An 18,458-nucleotide genomic window follows, 5' to 3' on the forward strand; every position below is an offset into this window, starting at 1 on the left:
ACCTCTCCCAATGCCAGATTTCACACATACCAGGGGGTCCATGAGCCAATCCTACTCAGTTCACCTCCTGTTCTAGCAGGAACAGTGGCTTTTCCTGACTGGCCTTCAACCCAATCTGGTTCTTACTGTTGGATGTTTCAGCCCAGCCACGGCTCGTCCATACCCACATACAGCTCACACATGGCTCAGTAGGGGTTGAGACCTTGCCTAGTCCATCCCACATCTACCCTGGTCCTCCAGAACACCAGATGGTGTTGGAATCTGGCCCAGCTTGGTGCATCCAATCCCAGTCCACACTTGTGCCAAGGGAGACTACAATCATATCCTGACCAGAACGCATCCCCCATTCCAGCCACGCGCCCCTTGGTGGAAACCTCAACCCAGTTAGGGTGTCCCCTTAGCTCCCCAACCTGGCCTGTTCCCAGCCATAGATCATGCACACATCAGTGATTGCTCTGACTCAGCCTGGCTCAGCCCCTCACCTGTCCCTGTCCCGACTTCTGCCTTAGACTCTGTGGCTTAGCATCCCTGGCTCACGCAGACCAGTAGGTACAAGAGCCTAGCTCGGCATGACCTGTGCTCCATCCTGGTTTCTAATTTTGCTTGTGGGCTAAGGTTTGCCCAGTCCTGCCCAGTCCACTTCATTCCAGTACCAACCCACACATTGGTCAGCCATTGCAACTGCTTTGCCCAGCTTGTCCAACCCCCAGGTCTGGACCACATGTTCACCTGCGGGAGCTATGACCCACCAGTGGAGTTTCCCAAGTTCCTTCACTTGATCCACTCCCAGACCCAGTTCTCATACATGCCATTAGGTTTTAGGCCAGTGCCTGGCATAGTCTGGCCTTCCATTTGGCCTTGTATGAGCTGGTAAACGTTGCAGCCCGTCCCACCTCACACCCTATTTAGGATGCACATTTGGGTGCTGCTGCCTTGACCAGTCCAGACTGTTGTTGGTTCCTTTACCCATGAGTGATAGCAGGCTCCTTGGTCACACCTAGCTTAGCCCATCACCACCCCAACTCTTAAGCTAACCAGTGGGGTTAATATTTCAACAGGGTTTGGCCCACACATCCCCCACAGAATCTACCCCCGGGTATGGTTCTCGAGTGCTAATTAGTGTAATGGCCCTGCCTAATGTGACCCTTCTCCTGCTCCATCATCATGTCAGGTAATAGGATATGATCCTGCTAGACAAGTCCTGTGACTGTTTTCATTTAACATAGTGTTCTCTAGTTCATCCATGTGCTGCAGGTAACAGGGTTTCATACTTTTTATGTCTGTAATACTCCATTGTGCAGGCCCAAAACAACAACAAAAAACATAAACAATCAAAACACTCTTGCTTGAAAAGAACAAAGCAAGAGCCACCATTACTATCTGCCTTTAAGGTACACTGCAAAGCTATAGTGACTAAAACAGCAGGGTGCCGACACCTAGATAAGGGATCAGAGAGCCTGGATGTAAGCCTGCACGTACGTCTATGTCCTCTGATCTGCACATGTGCCAAGAGCACGCACTGTGGGAAGGGTCATCTGGGTAATCAAGAGTACTGGGGAAACCGGAGACTCAGGAAGAGTCACTCTGCAAGCCTGAACAGACTAAAGTATGACCAGCACATATGAAACTACTGAAAGAAAAATTGGAGGAAGTGCTAGAGCAATTTGGAATAGTCCGCCCAAAATAGGCAACCCAAGACAAATAAATACAAGATTACATCAATTTCAGAAGTATCTGGCACAATAAGAAGCCGCCTCTTATTTCTTTTCTTTGCAGACTTATTTATTTTTACTTGAAAGGCACATTTATTGAGAGAAAGACCTTCCATCTGCTGGTTTACTCCCCAAACAGCCACAACAGCCAGAACTAAGCCAATCCAAAGGCAGGAGCCAGGAGCTTCTTGCAGGTCTCCCATGCAGATGCCAGGGTCCTAAGGCTTTGGACCATCTTCTGGTGCTTTCCCATGTCATAAGCAGGGAGCTGGATGGGAAATAAAGCAGCCAGGATGTGAACCGGAACCCATAGGGGATCCCAGCACGTGCAAAGTGGAGAATTAGCCAATCAAGCCATCTCACTGGGCCCCCTGCGATTTCATAACAGGGTTCAAGGCCAAGCTGATCTGCATCCAGCCCAGCTTCCTGCTGCTTTACCTGGGAAAGGAGCAGAGACTGGCCAAGCACTTTGGCCCCTGCTCCCATGTGAGAGATCAGAATGGAGTTCAGGCTTCTAGTTCTATCCTGGCCCATCCCTGGCTATTGCAGCCATTTAGGGAGTGAGCCAGAAGATGGAAGATCTCTGTGGCTCTCCCTCTCTCTCTGTCACTCTACCTTTGCAATAAAAAAAAATAATAATAATATATGCACAGCAAATGGGGACAATCAACAGAGTGATGAGACAACTCACAGAATGGGAGAAAATATTTGTAAATTACACAGCTGATGAGGGGTTACTATTGAACATGGAAAGGGAACTCAGTAGCTCATTTTAAAATGGACACTAGACCTAAACGGACAGTTCCTCAAGGAGGTTTCGTGGCATCTTCCAGCTGTGCAAGAGGATATGGGAGTCAAGTCGTGTTGCCTCAGGAGCAGCCAGCGTCTGTTAGCTTCCTGCTGTGTGCAGTGGTGAGTTGCTGCACAGAGGAGCTCCAGTGCTCCCCCAGGTGGCAGAGCTAACCACGGGTGGGCAGGTGCCCCTGCACCCAACCCCTGGCTTCGGAGTAAAGCAGCCCCTTCCCATTGCCAGGGCGTTCCTCAACTGGGAGTAACTCACAGACTTTACAGGCAACAAAAATAACAAATGAAGCCCAAGCCTGGATCTGCAGGTTCCCAAGCTGAACCCAAGGCCATTTAGCAAAAATGCTCCCACACTTGAACCATGAAGGGACCGTGGGGAGAGGCTGGCCGCCTCCTCTTGCGAACACCTCTTAGTTCAGAGAAAACTAACTCTGCAGGGTCGCCGTAAGTTTTTGGTGGATCTGGGCAGTTAGGGAAGAGCAAAAACCTCTTTTTATCAAACCATGCAGAGTGGGGGTTCAGGGGACACCGTCACATCTGGCCTCTGAGTGCCCAGAGCCTGCAGGTGGCACAGAGGTACACTACCCTCAGTGAGCAGCAGGGACCCTTGGCAGTAGCTCGGGAACTAACTTAGGACGCCAGGCTCCTAGGAAGCATCCACTACCCATAAATGGAGGCTAACAGTGGAGACTTCCCTCCCTGGCTAGGGGGAACTTTGAGCTAACAAAGCCCTTAGAAATGGACTTTTGGCAGGATTTTTTTTTTTTTTTAATGAAAAAGAGCTCAAAAGCTTTTTTTTTTTAATCTTATTTTTGATGATGTTTACATAGTTGATTAGGGTGGGAAAGGTCCAGGGTCAGGGGAAAGTGAGTGAGACCATTGTTTTTCTTCTTCCTGTATCTAGGGGAAGAGAGAAGATAAAGGGAAAAGCCACACCCTCCTCCCAACTACCTCAGTACCCCTGGATGAGGATCAGCCACACCATGTCATCACAAGGTGACATTTTGTCACCTTGATGTGCAGCATAACATACACCAAGGGTTCTGCTTAAGTGGTTTTGATAGTTCTGAAATGTTATCAGTCTTGCAGATCCTAGGGTGAGGCTATCCTTCCAAGGTCTATTGGTTGACACAGTTCACCTCTGAGTCTCCGTTCAGCCAGAAATTTGCCATCACACTTTATTGGGTAGTTGACCAATTTGTTCTGCCCTCCTTCCCCTGCTATGCTCTGACATATCCTCCATGTGTTCTGGGTACGCCATCCACTGCTCTGTCAGAGCCACTGAGGAGGCCCAGTTTGGACACATGCACTCTATTGTCAGGTCACAGGTCCTGCCACTCTCCCCGTGGTTGGAGTTGTATGAGTTCAGCGCTTTAGTTTGGGAGACCCTGAAAGAAATCTCATGTGAGACCTATCTCTTGTGTGTGTGCCCACCTGTATAGGGTCCAGTTCATTCTGTCACCTACATCAGCCTACATCCACACGGGTAGTTGCAATTGCTAGGTCAGATCTAGCTCCAGCCCAATCTTGCCGTCCATATAGTCAGCTCTTCCGTACACCATTGGGAGCTGCCACCCAGTGAGAGTGTCCCCCCAATACCCCCCAACTGGACCAGCACCCAGCTCTGATTTCTGTGCCTGTCAGCATGTACAGTGGACTGGTCCAGTCTGTCCCACCTCCCATTCAGCTCTTGTACACATAATTGGGCATTGAAGCCTAATTCATCCCAACGGACTTCACCCTCCAGCTCACACTCATGCCAGTGGGTGACACTGCCTGTCTAACCAGACCCACCCCCTAGTCTGGTTCTCATGTTTACCAGTGGGAGTTGTAGCCCATCAGAGAGATGCCCGCAGTTTCCCTCCTGGGCCTACTCCCTGCCCTGGATATTGACTCTCTAGGTAGTTCTGCAGCCTAGCTCAACAGGACTTGTCCCCTGTTCCAGCACTTGCCAGCTGATGCTATGGCAAAGCCCAATCAGCCTGCCTTTACTCTGCCTCATGCCTGCTCCAGTGGATACAGTCAGTTAGCCTAGCCTATCTCTCCTCCTAATACAATTCACATGCAGGCCACAGACGTTGTAGCCCTGCCCAGCCTGGTCTGCCCTAGTCCCAGCTCTCACACTCCCCAGAAGGATCAGTGACCCAGCAGGAGAGTCCCACAGCTTCCCTATGGGACTCACACCCCTCCCCACTACCACTACCACCAGGTCTCACATGTGCTGCTGGGTGCTACAGCCCAGTCTGGCATGGCCCATCTCACCTTAGCATTTGCCAGCGGGTGCTGCAGCCTGAGTTGGCCTGGTCTACCACTAGTTCCAGCTCATGCTGGTGGGTTCTGCTACTCAACGTGGCCCAGCCAGCCCCCAGTCCTGGCCCTACATATGAACTGGATGATGCTGCAGCCTGACCCAACCCATTCCACACCCTGTCCTGCTTTTCACATCTGCCAGTGGGTTATGAACTGGCCCAGCCTGGCCCACCCTAGACATGACCTACACATATGCCAGTGGGTACTGTAACCTGGCCTGGTCTGAGCTGCTCCCAGTCTTGGTTCTTGCACTCACCTGCAGGACTGCATCCTGACAGAGGAGTTCCCCAAGCTCTTCTATCAGGTCTTCTCCCAGTGGCAGATCTCACACACTCTAGTGGGTCCTTGGCCCAGTTGACTTAGTCCACCTCTTGTCCTGGCAGGTACAACAGCCTTGCCCCACTGGCTCACACCCATTCCTGTCCTTGCTGTCAGGAGCTACAGCACAGCCACACCTGGTCCACACCCAGACACAGCTCTCAAGTGGTTCAACAGGAGCCAAGACCTAGGCCAGCCCGTTCTACACCCACCTTGCCTCTCATGAGCACCAGTGTGTGCTGGAATCTAACCCAGTTTGGTGCACCCCGAAACCAGTCCACACCCATACCAAGTGACACTGCAACACAAGCTGCTGCTCCAGTTCCAATCCTTGCACTCAGCAGTAGGAACCACAACCCAGCCAGGGCGGCCCCTTAGCTCCCTGACTGGGCCTGTTCCCAGCCACAGCTCTTACACACATGCCCGCACTCATGCCAGTGGTTGCTCTGACCCAGCTCAGCATAGTCCATCCTCTCTCTTAGCCTTTGCCATGGTATGCTGCAGCCTCACCTGCCCCCAGTTCGTTCCCAGTTCCAACTCTCGCTGGTGGGTGCTGCAGCCTAGTCCTGCCCAATCTGCTCCCATCCCTGACTCAGGCATACCAGTGGGTATGATAGCCTAGCCTGGCATGACCCGCACTCCAGCCTGACTCCTGCATTTGTTGGTGGGGTAAGGTTGGCTTGGCCCTGCCTGGTCCACCACCCTCCAGAACAAACCCACACACCTGCCGACGACAGGTGGCGCTACTTGCCCAGCCTGACCAACAACCAGCCCTGAATCACATGCTCACCAGGAGAGCTACCGCCCATCAGGGGAGTTTTCTTTTGAAGTAATTTGCTCTGGCAGAGATCCCTGGCTCATGAGGAACCATAGCAGCCAGGGAAGATGCAGAAAGGCAGGTGGGATCCAGCCTGGGGTCCCTTCAGAGTATAGGGCTCACAGAGGTCTGTAGAGGTACACAGGAACATGGCCCCTGTCAACAGGCAGGACTGAGCCAAAGTGGATTCGGAGACAACGCTGGCCCATGTGCGGATGAACAGAGATTCCTCCTCTGTGGGAAGCAGACGTGATGGAGCTGGAAATGAAGGAAGCATATTCACTCTCGCCCTGGGGACACTCTCACCCTGCGTTGAGAGGGCAGGAATGAAATTTCCACAAACAAGTGGGGTCAGGTGGAGTGGGGCTTGACATACAGACCTCCCCTTTTTTGGAGAATGCAGAAGGACAAGACAGCAGATATGAAAGCCTTCCCTTCCTGGGCCCCATCAGTTTCAGGGTGCCCTTGGTACACTTCTCCTCCTCTTCATTGCAGGAACCCCATTCCTTTCACATCGCGATTGGGCCCCTAGGACAGGACAACCAGTCCTCCATTTCTGTGGGTTCTCCATCCACGGAGTTGACCAATCAGGGGTGACAGAGAGAGAGAGAGAGAGAGAGAGAGAGAGAGAGAGAGAGTGTGTGTGTGTGTGTGTGTGTGTGTGTTCTGCCAACACCACACACCTGACATCAGGGGCTCCAGTCTCCGAGGGTTTAGGTATTCTGCTCTGAGACCTTGTAGCCGCTGTCCCCAGGATGAGAGTGAATATGCTTCCTTCATTTCCAGCTCCATCACGAGGAGGAATCTCTGTTCATGAAAGATACCTGCAGGTCGTCCCATTCTTCCTGTCTGGAGAGGCATTTGCTTCATGTTGAATCAGGATTAAACAGCGAGTCACACTCCTTTTAAAATGTCTGGTCCCTTCTTGTGGTGAAGAATATTACTAGCTGGTCATGGCTGCTGGACACACTTGACCTCCTTGGCGTTTCTAGCAGACAAGACCAGGAAAGCCGAGAGGACTCCCAAAACCGTCTCTTGGAAAATGAGCTCCAAGATGCAATCATTTTGATACCAGAGAAGTTGAGATCTGGGCATAGTTCCTTCCCAGCATGCACTTTCCGTGGACATCTTGAAGGTGGGTACATATGTGGAATTATACATCCACGGCCTTACAGATAAGCATACAAGTGCCAGCACACTCAGGGGGTCTGGGTATTGTGAAATAATCGGCCTCCGGTGGGAACTGCTCAGAGGCAAGCTGCTTTGGTGACCTGTGACAAGGAAAGGAGCTAGCCAGGGGTTCCCTGAAGAAACCGGCTCCCAAAGAAACGGGGTTTTTTGTAGCAAGGGTTGGAAGAGTGTCCTGGATGTAGGGGACGGGGTGCCTGCAGAAGACTCTGCCTCCTTGCCTTATGAGTCCCCTTGGACTGAGTGTTAAGGAATCTGCCCCCAGAGTAGTAGCTCACACCTTTGCTTGGCTGTGGTCGCCTCTGAGCTCCACGTCACAGATGAGCTTTCCCGGAGCACGCTCTAGCGGCACGCACTGACATGAGGAAAATCCGCCCTTGCTTTCTACGCCCCCTCTTGTCTAAGCCCTCCTCTGTTGGTTCCACAGGTGGCATAGGTGGGCATACTCCTGAACATGCCCACGTATCTTTGGAGGCCATGGATTTGTACATACCGGCACAAGTCCACTTTGGCCACTCTTGCCTCCCTTACCCTTGTCCTGTGTGTATGTGTTCCTTCCTCCTAAGAATCCTGGCTCTCACATTCACAATACTGGCACATGCCAGCCTAAGCGCAGGTGCGTAGAGCATCCAAATTGGTTTGGGATTCGTCTGCTTTGAGGGAGTCTCTTTGGAATGTCAGCTTTGCGCTGATCTGCTGTTTAAATCTATCAGATGATCCCTAAATCATGACAAGTGTAAACTAACTATGCGATGAGAGTGTAGACTGAGTCTCGTTCTTGTCTCCACTGCTCCTGGTCAGTAGCTGAGCAAGCTGCTCTGTGAACATCTCCAAGTTTCCGGAGAGGGATATGGTCTCTCTCTTCCCTCCTGGGATAAGGCAAGGTTATGATTTATATGCAAGGCCATTGCGAAAAGTTCCTGCAGGTGCAGAACCAAAGAGGGATTTACGTCGGGATACAAGACATGTTGAAACCAGCGCATCCTTGTTTCCTAAGATGCATTTTCATGAACTTTCCAAAGTACCCTGATACAATCTGGAATTTGATTATGGAGAATCCTGTTGCTTTAAATTCTGTAACTAAGCCCGACTTCAAAAGAAACCAGTTGCTAAGGCAACTGAGCAAAGAGGTAATTAATTCTTCAGTCATTATATGCAGATTAATGTGCTTAACTGAGTGGGAAGAGAGGTAGGTTTGTTTGGTTTTTTTTTTTTTTTTTCCTCTTGGAATTAGTGGAAGAGGGAGAGGTGGTGTGTGTGTGTGTGTGTGTGTGTGTGTGTGTGTGTGTGTGTGTGTGTTTCAATCTGTAATGGGGGCTCATGGCTCCTTCCAGATGGGCTCAGCATCTGGCATTAGTGGGCAGCCCCAGTGCGGGCCCTGTGTAACTGCCCCTAGCACAAATCAAATGTGCATTCAAAGCTCAAATGGGATGCAGTAAAACAGCACCCCTCATCCTCTTTCCAAAATGAAGATGAAGGGGTCTTGGTCTTGACTCAGGCACAGCCTTTTCTCTAGGAAAGAAATGAGGTTTTTGCTTTATTTGAGACTTGACCACATCCTCCATGTGCTCTCCCCAACGGACCTCTACAGGGAACTGGACTGCAGGTCCCTCCCTGTCTGTGAGATCATTACACTGCCTGAAGCTGGAACGACACCTTATCCACCCTGGAAAGGCAGTTTAAGTGGCTGGTATATAGTAGGCATTTAGGGAATGCTTAAGGATGGATAGATGGATAGATAGACGGAAGATGAAGGAAAAAAAGGGTCCTGCCTTCTGCCATCTGTGGTAAGAAACTAGAACTGTGGTGAACTAACCACAAACATGTGTTGTCACTCCCAGAAAGATTTTTTTCCTCTCCCTCTGTTTACCACGCTGAAGATAGCACTGTGAATTTCTTCTTGTGATCGTGGCAAAGTTTGCACAACATAGATGTTCTTGTATCAGCTGCCTTGCATAGAGTTAAGTGACATTAAGAACATTGGCACCGTGTAGCCGTTACCAACCGTCTACAGAACTTTTTTCTTGTTCTCCCAAACTGTAATTTCAGCCATGAAGGGATAATTGTTCATTCCCCACCCCCACCCCGTCTTCGCCAGCCACTGTATCTGTCTGTATGTGACCAGTTTATTTCACTCAGCGCAATACCTTTAAGGCTCATCCGCGTTGTGGCACGCATCAGACTTTCTCCTCCTAGAACTGGTGACCATCCCCTTCTGTGCACAAACACCTGTTGTTCTTCCGTTCATCCTCTGCAGGTGCATGATTAGTACGGTTTGCTAGACTGTCTGATAGCCTTCCACGTTGCCAGCAGCTTGTGCTTGGCTCAGTTGTGTGAGCAGGGACCCGACAGACTTCCAGTAACTGCTCCCAAATTCACTGTTCCTGTGAACACAACAGGAGCCCCTCAAGGGCATCAACATGCTGCCTCATGCAGAGGATTAGATAGATACACCTGAGTGTTTGTAGAATTAATCCTGGTTGATATTAATAATACTTACCACAGGTTTGGAGAGCATTCTGCTTGCCAGGCCCCGGGTGCTAGCAGAGGAGATGGCGCATTCATTTGTAACTTCTGATCACAATGCTGTGAGATGCACACCATTGTCTTCACCTATTTGCAGAGGAGGAAACTAAAAACAACTTCAAAGAAGAGGAGCTGGGACCCTGGCACTCTTGCTCAACAACCACTAGGCTACACCCTTCACAGAAGAGTTCACGTTTGAAGGACTCTAGAAACACCGAGCATCTGTCTTTCCCTCTGACACATCCTGCCCTCTGAGCCTGGGCTTCACCACTTTCTCAGGGTTGGGGTTAGGGTTAGGGTTAGGGCTAAGGTTAGGGTTAGGGTTAGGGTTAGGGTTAGGGTTAGGGCTAAGGTTAGGGTTAGGGTTAGGGTTAAGGTTAGGGTTAGGGTTAGGGTTAGGGCTAGGGTTAGGGTTAGGCCTAGGGCTAGGGTTAGGGTTAGGGTTAGGGTTAAGGCTAGGGTTAGGGTTAGGCCTAGGGCTAGGGCTAGGGTTAGGGTTAGGGTTAGGGTTAGGGTTAGCGTTAGGCCTAGGGCTAGGGTTAGGGTTAGGGTTAGGGCTAGGGTTAGGGTTAGGGTTAGGGCTAGGGCTAGGGTTAGGGTTAGGGCTAGGTTAGGGCTAGGGTTAGGGTTAGGGTTAGGGCTAGGGCTAGGGCTAGGGTTAGGGTTAGGCCTAGGGCTAGGGTTGTGGTTAGGGTTAGGGCTAGGGTTAGGGTTAGGGTTAGGGCTAGGGCTAGGGTTAGGGTTAGGCCTAGGGCTAGGGTTAGGGTTAGTCCTAGGGCTAGGGCTAGGGCTAGGGCTAGGGTTAGGGCTAGGGTTAGTGTTGGGGCTAAGGCTAAGGCTAGGGTTAGGATTAGGGCTAGGGTTAGGGCTAGGGCTAGGGTTAGGGTTAGGGTTAGGCCTAGGGCTAGGGCTAGGGTTAGGGTTTGGGTTAGGGTTAGGGTTAGCGTTAGACTGCGTCTCACCACGCTCTTCCTCCAAGGCAATGCGCATTCCCTTTCCTTCCCTTCCTTCCACTGTTAAGGTTTTCCTGTGCCTGATTGCACCCTCTCTGTCTCTCTCTTGCTCTCCATTCTTCAACAGGTGCCTCAGTCTCTCGTCTCTGAAAAAGTGTTTCCCAGTTCCACGGAGTGTACACACAACCCTCTTCCCTTGGCCCTCTGAATGTGCCCTGTCACATGTGGGCCTCTGAATGAGTGGGGTGTACAAGCTAAATGTCCTTATCTATAATGCTGGGGGCTGGAGGTGTTTCTGATTTCATTAAAATGTTTGCATTACACCATGAGATACCTAGGGACGGGGCTCAAGTCTAACTGTGAGCCTCATTTGTGTTTCAGATATGCCTATGCACCTAGCCTGAAGGTGATCCTAGGCAGCCTTGGCGATACACCTGCATTTGGACTGGCTCCCATCCCGTGAGTCCAGGTTTAGAACTTTCCACCTGAGATGTCATGTTAGTGCTCAAGAAGTTTTGAATTTTGGAACATTTCCCATCTTGGGTATTCAAATTAGAGACACTCTACCTGAACTGATCTCATTTCTCCAACTGCTCGAGCTCATGGGGCGTTGATCTTGCAGTCTCCTGAGCCTTTTGTCATTTGTGATTGCAGATTATGGCCCCTGTGTCCCGCGGAAGGAGGCTGTGACATACAGACAGGAAATTTGATCCTAGCAGCCAGCTTGGCCTACGGGGTATTGTCTTGCGGTTACTGAACCATGAGAGCAGTTGTAAGGCAGACACGGGATGCTGAACTTGCACCTGTCAGTGCTAAGAGCTCCGGCTGCCTCACCTCACACACCTCTGATACCTCACCCACACCAAGAGATCATAATTAGGCATTTAAAATGCAGACCACATGGTTGTCTGTTTTTGCTCCGAATCAAGGCGCATTGTGGGATTTAACTCATCGTATTAAAAAAATACGTTTGTAATACGTAGATATTTAGTGGTTCATACACAAGATGGGATGTCGAAGACTCACGTCGGATTCCCTAGGTTCGCTTCCTGGCTCCAGCTCTTGACTCTTCCTAAAGCAGATCCTGGAAAGCCACAGTGATGGTTCCAGTGAATTCCTGCCACCTGTGTACAAGACCTGATTTGCACTCCTGACTTTGGCCATTGTGGTAATTGTGGTATTTCAAAGTGAGCCTTTCAAAGTCTCTCTCTCATTTTCTCTCTATCTCCATCTTTCACAGTGAGCCTTTTCAAAGAGTCTCTCTCTCTCTCTCCTTCTGAAATAAATACATTTAAAGTTTTAAAATAGGTTAGTGAATATAGTTATCCGATGACTCAAAAACATGTGGTGTTTAGAACCATCTCTAAGTTTTGGAACTATTTTTTATCTTAAAATATTTCTGAAGAGGTAATCTTGGTCCACGTGTGTAAAGTTTGTTTGCAAAATTTATGTATTTTGGGGTCTGGCACAGTGGCCTAGCAGCTGGAGTCCTCACCTTGGACATGCTGGATTCCCATATGGGCGCCGGTTCTAATCCCAGCAGCTCCACTTCCCTTCCAGCTGCCTGCTTGTGATCTGGGAAAGCAGTAGAGGATGGCCCAAGGCCTTGGGACCCTGTACCTGCATGGGAGACCTGGAGGAAGTTCCTGACTTCTGGCTCCTGGCTCCTGGCTCCTGGCTTCGGATCGGCTCAGCACCGGCCGTTGCAGCTCACTTGGGAAGTGAACCATGGGATGGAAGATCTTCCTCTCTGTCTTTCCTCCTCTCTGTATATCTGCCTTTCCAATAAAAATAAAATGAATCTTTTTAAAAATTTTGTGTGTATTTTACTTTATTTGATGTTGGTGAGTTTAAAAAACTAGAACCAGCTTTAAAGCTGGTTAGAACATTATTGAAAATTCATATCACAATGAAAAGCATATTACTTAAATAATTGTTTAATGCAATCCAACATTTTGCTAGGCTCTTTGAGGTTCAGGAATCAGATACAGCATTGGCATTGTGGCACAGCCGGTTAAACTGTTGCCTACAACCCTGACATCGTATGTCAGTGAGGGTTGAGGTCCTGGTTGTTCCATCTCAGATCTAGCTCACTGCTAACGTATGTTAATAGCAGTGAAGGATGGCCCAAGTGCTTGGATCCCTGCCACCCACATGGGAGAGCCGGGAGGAGTTCAAGCCAGCAAACGGAAGTCTCTCAGCCATCTCTCTCCACCTCACTGACTGTGTTTTCTGGATTTCCCAGTCTGGTGGCAGGGATCCCTGCTATGTGTTGCAGGATATTTTGTTGTTTCTATTCCGTGTATTTGGTGGCTTCCCACTTCCCACTGCCCTCCTATCTGTACCGAATTAAATATTCTATTTAGGGTGTTTCAGTCCTGAGACTGGGGACATGCGTGGAGTCAGACACGGTTTTCTTAATGATTTGCTAATGGGGATGTTTGTGTTGAGTTTTATTTTTAGAGTTTAAAGCTGCCTGTTTAACGGCAAACAAGTCTTCCTTTCTCTCCTTTTTGGATGTCCTGTCTGAACGCTGCTACATTACTTTGCTGTAGGAGCAAGGGACAGAAAGGTAGATACATCATGTCAATAAAGTGAAAATGTTTTGTCTCAAGGCATCACGTATAGACCTTCAAAATATTTTTCTACTTCTCAGGTGGCTTGTAATTAGGTTGTGAATTGAGCTCTGCTGCTCTGCTGTTTTAATGCTAAAATAATTGTAACACTAACATTTTAGTACTCAAAATAGCATGATTAAATGAAACGTGATCTGCCCAGGTTATTTTCCACCAAGATGCTAAGAAGGGGAAAAATAGAACAAGAGAAGTGTGAAAACTATCACGGTAGGATGAGGGTGAACCTCAAACTGGGGGCTGGGTGCCCACTGCACTCCGCAGCCACCACAGGCAGCCTGTGGGCAACTCCTGGACCAGCATCATTCCACGGAATTATTAGTGACTATTTGTTCACCTTTCGTAAACTATGTTGTTCCTCTTTGTTAGGGTAAAAAAAAAAAACTTTCGGTGTCCCTGTTCTGACAGTTTTTGTGCAGTTTAAATCCTGAATAAACTTGAATATGCAAATATTACAGAAAATACAGAATATGGGAAAAATAGACGTTTTAATTTTTGAAGTTAAAAGTCGGTGTATTCACTAACTTGTACAGTACCTCACTCTAGTTGCTGTTCCCCCCCCCTTTTTAAGATTTATTTTATTTTTATTGCAAAGTCAGATATACAGAGAGGAGGAGAGACAGAGAGGAAGTTCTTCCGTCCCATCATTCACTCCCCAAGGGGCTGCAACGGCTGGTGCTGAGCCAATCCAAAGCCAGGAGCCAGGAGCTTCTTCCAGGTCTCCCACATGGGTGCAGGGTCCCAAGGCCTTGGGTCATCCTTGACTGCTTTCCCAGGCCACGCCCATATGGAATCCCGGTACCTATAAGATGCAGGATTAGTAATTGAGCCCTGGGTCCAGGCCCTCACTGTTTTTTTTCAGACTTGCTGCCATCACCTGAATCTAGGCCTGTCATGAACTGAAATAACTATTTTGACTTTCTCTCATCTAGTGTTAAGTGAATTTCCACAAAAGGTCTCCATAAAACCAGGAAACAAATATTCTTCATACTGCTGCGGGGGACCAGAGTTCCAGCTAATCAGAGAGCAGGTGGCTTTTTGTTCCCCAGCATTCACCATCTTCCACGAAAACAATTTAAAAAAAGCAAAAAAAGAAAAATTTTTTAGTGTTTTTCAAAATCTAAAAAGCTAATCATAGAAGAGATGTAAATAAACTTTCAAATGTGCAAAGATTTCTGAGACCTGCTTTAAGTCATAAACTTTAAGTGAGAATTCCACTTTGTTTTACTTTTGAGCTTTTCAGATTCCTCCAGAGCTCAGCTGCTTTTCTGTCTTCTGCGCTCTGCTGTGTGGCTTACAGGACCGGCCACACTGCATCCCGGCAGGTGGCTGTGCACTGCCTGGGATGTGAGCCGCCGCCGCCGCTGCTGCTGCTGCTGCTGCTACTGCTCTGCAGTTGCCTGGCAACAGATGCTTGCACAGCCTGGCCTCCAATCTTGCATCAGCTAGAATTTTGGAATCTGATCCAATGGTTTGATATACAAACGAGAATCACTTTCCTCTAAAACCAAGCTAGGGGGAAAAAAAAGGCCAGATGATTGGTTTTTTTTTAAGATTTATTTATTTTTATTACAAAGTCAGATATATAGAGAGGAGGAGAGACAGAGGGGAAGATCTTCCGTCTGATGGTTCACTCCCTAAGTGAGCTCAATGGTTGGAGCTGAGCCAATCCGGAGTCAGGAGCCAGGGGCTCTTCCGGGTCTCCCACGTGGGTGCAGGGTCCCAAGGCTTTGGACCGGCTTCCACTGCTTTCCCAGATCACAAGCAGGGTGCTGGATGGGAAGCGGGATTAGAACCGGCGACCATATGGGATCCCAGCGCGTGCAAGGTGAGGATTCTAACCACTACAGTGTTGTGCTGGGCCCAGATAACTGTTTTTTAAATACAAATGCTTTTTAAATATCGGGAGCTTCTGCGTGCCTGGCCCGCATACATTTATAGCAGTGTATCTTGGTTCAAGTCTTTATTCCACTTCTGGCCCAGCTTCCTGCTAATGCACACCTCGGGAGGCCACAGGTGTTGGCTCTGCCACCCTTAAGGATGGAACTCTGGGATCCTTGTTTCAGCCTGGTCTAACCCTAGGTGTTTCAGGCATTTGAGGCAAGAACTGTACATGGAAGATCCCTCTCTCTCTCTCTCTCTCTCTCTCTCTCTTCCTCCCCTCCCTCTCTCTCTCTCTCTCTCTCTCCTCTCCCTATTCCTCTACCTCTCTTTCTCCCTCCCTTTCAAATAACAAATGAACTTGAAAGATTGGCTCTGCTTTTTCCATAAAAAATGTTTCATTGCTCTACAAGGGGATCTCAACAAGTTCAGAGGAAATTCAAACTATCTTTCAACTCCTTTTTTCAGAAAGTTTTTGAAGCCCCCTTACATAAGGAAAGCACTTTTTAAAAAGACTGACTGGTTGATTTGAAAGGCAGAGTAACAGCTGGTGAAAGAGACAGACAGAGATCTCCCGTCTCACGGTTCACTCTCTAAACAACTGCAGTAACTAGGATTGAGCCTAGTTCCTGAAATGAGGTGCCTGGAATTCCATCCAAATCTCCCCTATGGGCGCAGGGGCACCAGCACTTGGCCCGTCATTTGCTTCTTTCCTGGCCGTTAGCAGGAAATTGAATTAGAAGCAAAGCAACCAGGACTAGAACCCGCACTTGCTATGAGATGCTAGTGTTGCAAGCCCTAGCTCAGCCTGCTATGCCCAAATGCTGTTCCTGGAAAACATGTTTACTCTTTCGGGTCAAGCAAGATTGTTGAGGCACACTGCAACGCTAGTATTGTGCAGTAATTCCAACCAGACTGCAAGAGTTTGGGTACGCATACCCCTCATCCTCAACCTGTTAAAATGATGGTGACAAGAGTGCCTCTCTCTTAGGGTTATCTCAGTGTCCATGCCTGAGTCAGGCTGAAACTGGGACGCAGGAACTCTGTCTGGGATTTATCTGCAATCAGACACAGCCAGTTTCCATGCACTGGCTCACTCCCCACACGTTCCCAGCAAGGCTGACAGCAAGGCACCAGGCTGGAGGCCTGATGTGACCATGGTCAGAGATGTGGGTGTACTAGGGTGCAGAGGACCCACGCAGGTGGAAGCGGCTCACTGGCAAGCCAGGCTCCTCCAGGCCAGAAGTGAAGGTTTTGTTGGCGTGGAACCGGACAGAACCGCGTGTGTTTACATGGATGAGAGAAACAAGGCCCTAGAAGGGGGGGGAGGGGATTGAAAAAGTTAGCGAGGGCCCGGCGGCGTGGCCTAGGCTAAAGTCCTCGCCTTGAAAGCCCCGGGATCCCATATGGGCACCGGTTCTAATCCCAGCAGCTCCACTTCCCATCCAGCTCCCTGCTTGTGGCCTGGGAAAGCAGTCGAGGACGGCCCAAGGCATTGGGCGCTCATCGGCCCATTGCAGCTCACTTGGGGAGTGAATCATCCGACATAAGATCTTCCTCTCTGTCTCTCCTCCTCTGTGTGTATCTGGCTGTAATAAAATGAATAAATATTTAAAAAAAAAAAGTTAGCGAGGCTCTTGGGCGGGGGTGGGGTGGGGGAGTGGGGGGGTGTTGGAGGAATGATAGCCCCGGGGATGGGGCCGGTGTCTCTGCACTGTGGAGAAGTGCTTGCGGCAGTGCGGTTAGGGCTGAGGGTGGAGCTAGAAGGCCAACGGGCCAAGCACGAAGAGAATTTGGAGACTTGCGGAGCCCGGAAGACACAGCTGAACCAACGCATAAAGAAGACTCGGTGTGGCCTCGGTCAGGGTCCAGTAAGCCCGGCGACCACGACCTGGCAGCATCTGAGAGCCTGTAAGAGAGGTCTCCACCGCGGCCCGGACTCGGACTCAGAAGTCACATCTGGGATGGCGCGCTGCAGAGGGTGCGTCCCCTGGTCCTGCTGGCAAAGGGAAGGTGTTCCGGGGGCCCCGAGTCACAGAGAAGGACATCAGGCTCCGGACTCCCGCCCACACCCGTTTCTCTGCCCCTAGGCCAAGTTCGAGGCCACCGTGTCTTCTAGAAAAGAGGAGGAGGTGCTGAGAAGAACTGCAGAGGAGGAACGGGGGCGGAGGGAAGGACCGGCGGCGTGGGCGGCGAGGCAGCGTCTAAAGCGCCATGGGAACAAAGGCGGTGTGACTGGGGGAGCCTCGGGGCACCTCCTCCCTGATAGAATATGCATGATCCGGGCGAAGGCGGCGAGAGCGCGCCCACAGCACTCTCGCGGGCGCTGGGTGCCAGGGAGCCGGGAGGCCGCGGCTGCAGGAGCCAACCGTGGGCTCGGGACCCCACGCGCGCTGCTTGTAAGCGCCCCCCTCCCAGAACCGGGCTCTCCGTGGAGTATCAGCCCCTGACCTGGCCAGGGCCCGTACGTCTCTAGGAGGGGCCGGTGCGTCTCTTTGAGAGACCGGGACAACACCTGCGCGGCGCCCCCGCCGCCTCCCTCTCCTCTCCCGCCGCGCAAGACTGGACACCGAAGGAGGCGCGCGTCCGACGGCAAAGGCCGAGCGGGGACTCCAGCCGCCCGGACAGGTGCCCTGGTGGGACCTGGTGGAGAGCTCCGCCCTTCCCGCCCTTCCCGCGCTGTGCTCGGCCAACTGCCCGGCGGGGACCCAGCACCTAACCGTGCGCGCTGCCCTCTTGGGGTGCCCCGCTAGGCAGGACTGAGCGAGTCTCGGTCGCTCTTGTCTCCAGCAGAGCGCAGAGCCTGCACTCTCACCATCTTGGTTTGTTGTGCGGTGTTTACCCAGCAGATTTTTTTTTTTAAAAGAATTCTCTTTTTTAAAAAGCCATTTTTCCTCCCAAGCTTGTGTTCGTTGCATCTTTTTCAGTTGGGAGTTTGCAGTGGGCAGGGGGCGGGAGAATAAACATCTGTTTCGATCCGGACACAAGGAGAGACCCGACCGTTTCTTTCATCAGTGAGAAAGAGCGGAGTGGTGGCCAGATCCGCTAACACCTGCGTCTCTCTCGCGTGCTGTCTGTGCGCATTCTTAAAGCCAGCGGGCAGGCATGGGGTGTTTGGGCAACAGCAAGACAACAGAAGACCAGGGCGTCGATGAAAAAGAACGCCGCGAAGCCAACAAAAAAATCGAGAAACAGCTGCAGAAAGAGCGTCTGGCTTACAAAGCGACTCATCGGCTTCTGTTACTGGGTAAGGGTGGAGGTCGCGCTGCGGCTCCAGCCCCGAGGAGCGCGCACCCCCCTGGCAGAGCTGTTGGCC

General features: G+C 50.4%; 1 protein-coding gene across 2 annotated transcripts in view; it reads left to right on the forward strand.

Moving 5' to 3' along the window:
* The window catches only part of GNAL (G protein subunit alpha L), a 144,402-nt gene that overhangs the window by 29,547 nt on the left and 96,397 nt on the right, over positions 1-18,458 (forward strand). Inside the window, exon 1 of one of the 2 annotated variants that reach the window (XM_004581641.2) lies at positions 17,909-18,389. The exons of the other annotated variant lie outside the window; for it this stretch is intronic. Within the exon in view, the coding sequence (XP_004581698.1) occupies positions 18,248-18,389 (142 nt within the window). The 5' untranslated portion in view covers positions 17,909-18,247. Of the gene's footprint in view, positions 1-17,908; positions 18,390-18,458 lie in introns of those variants that run through there. 2 annotated transcript variants of the gene reach the window in all.

This window comes from Ochotona princeps, chromosome 21 (assembly GCF_030435755.1).
Source record: "Ochotona princeps isolate mOchPri1 chromosome 21, mOchPri1.hap1, whole genome shotgun sequence".
Classification (NCBI taxonomy): domain Eukaryota; kingdom Metazoa; phylum Chordata; class Mammalia; order Lagomorpha; family Ochotonidae; genus Ochotona; species Ochotona princeps.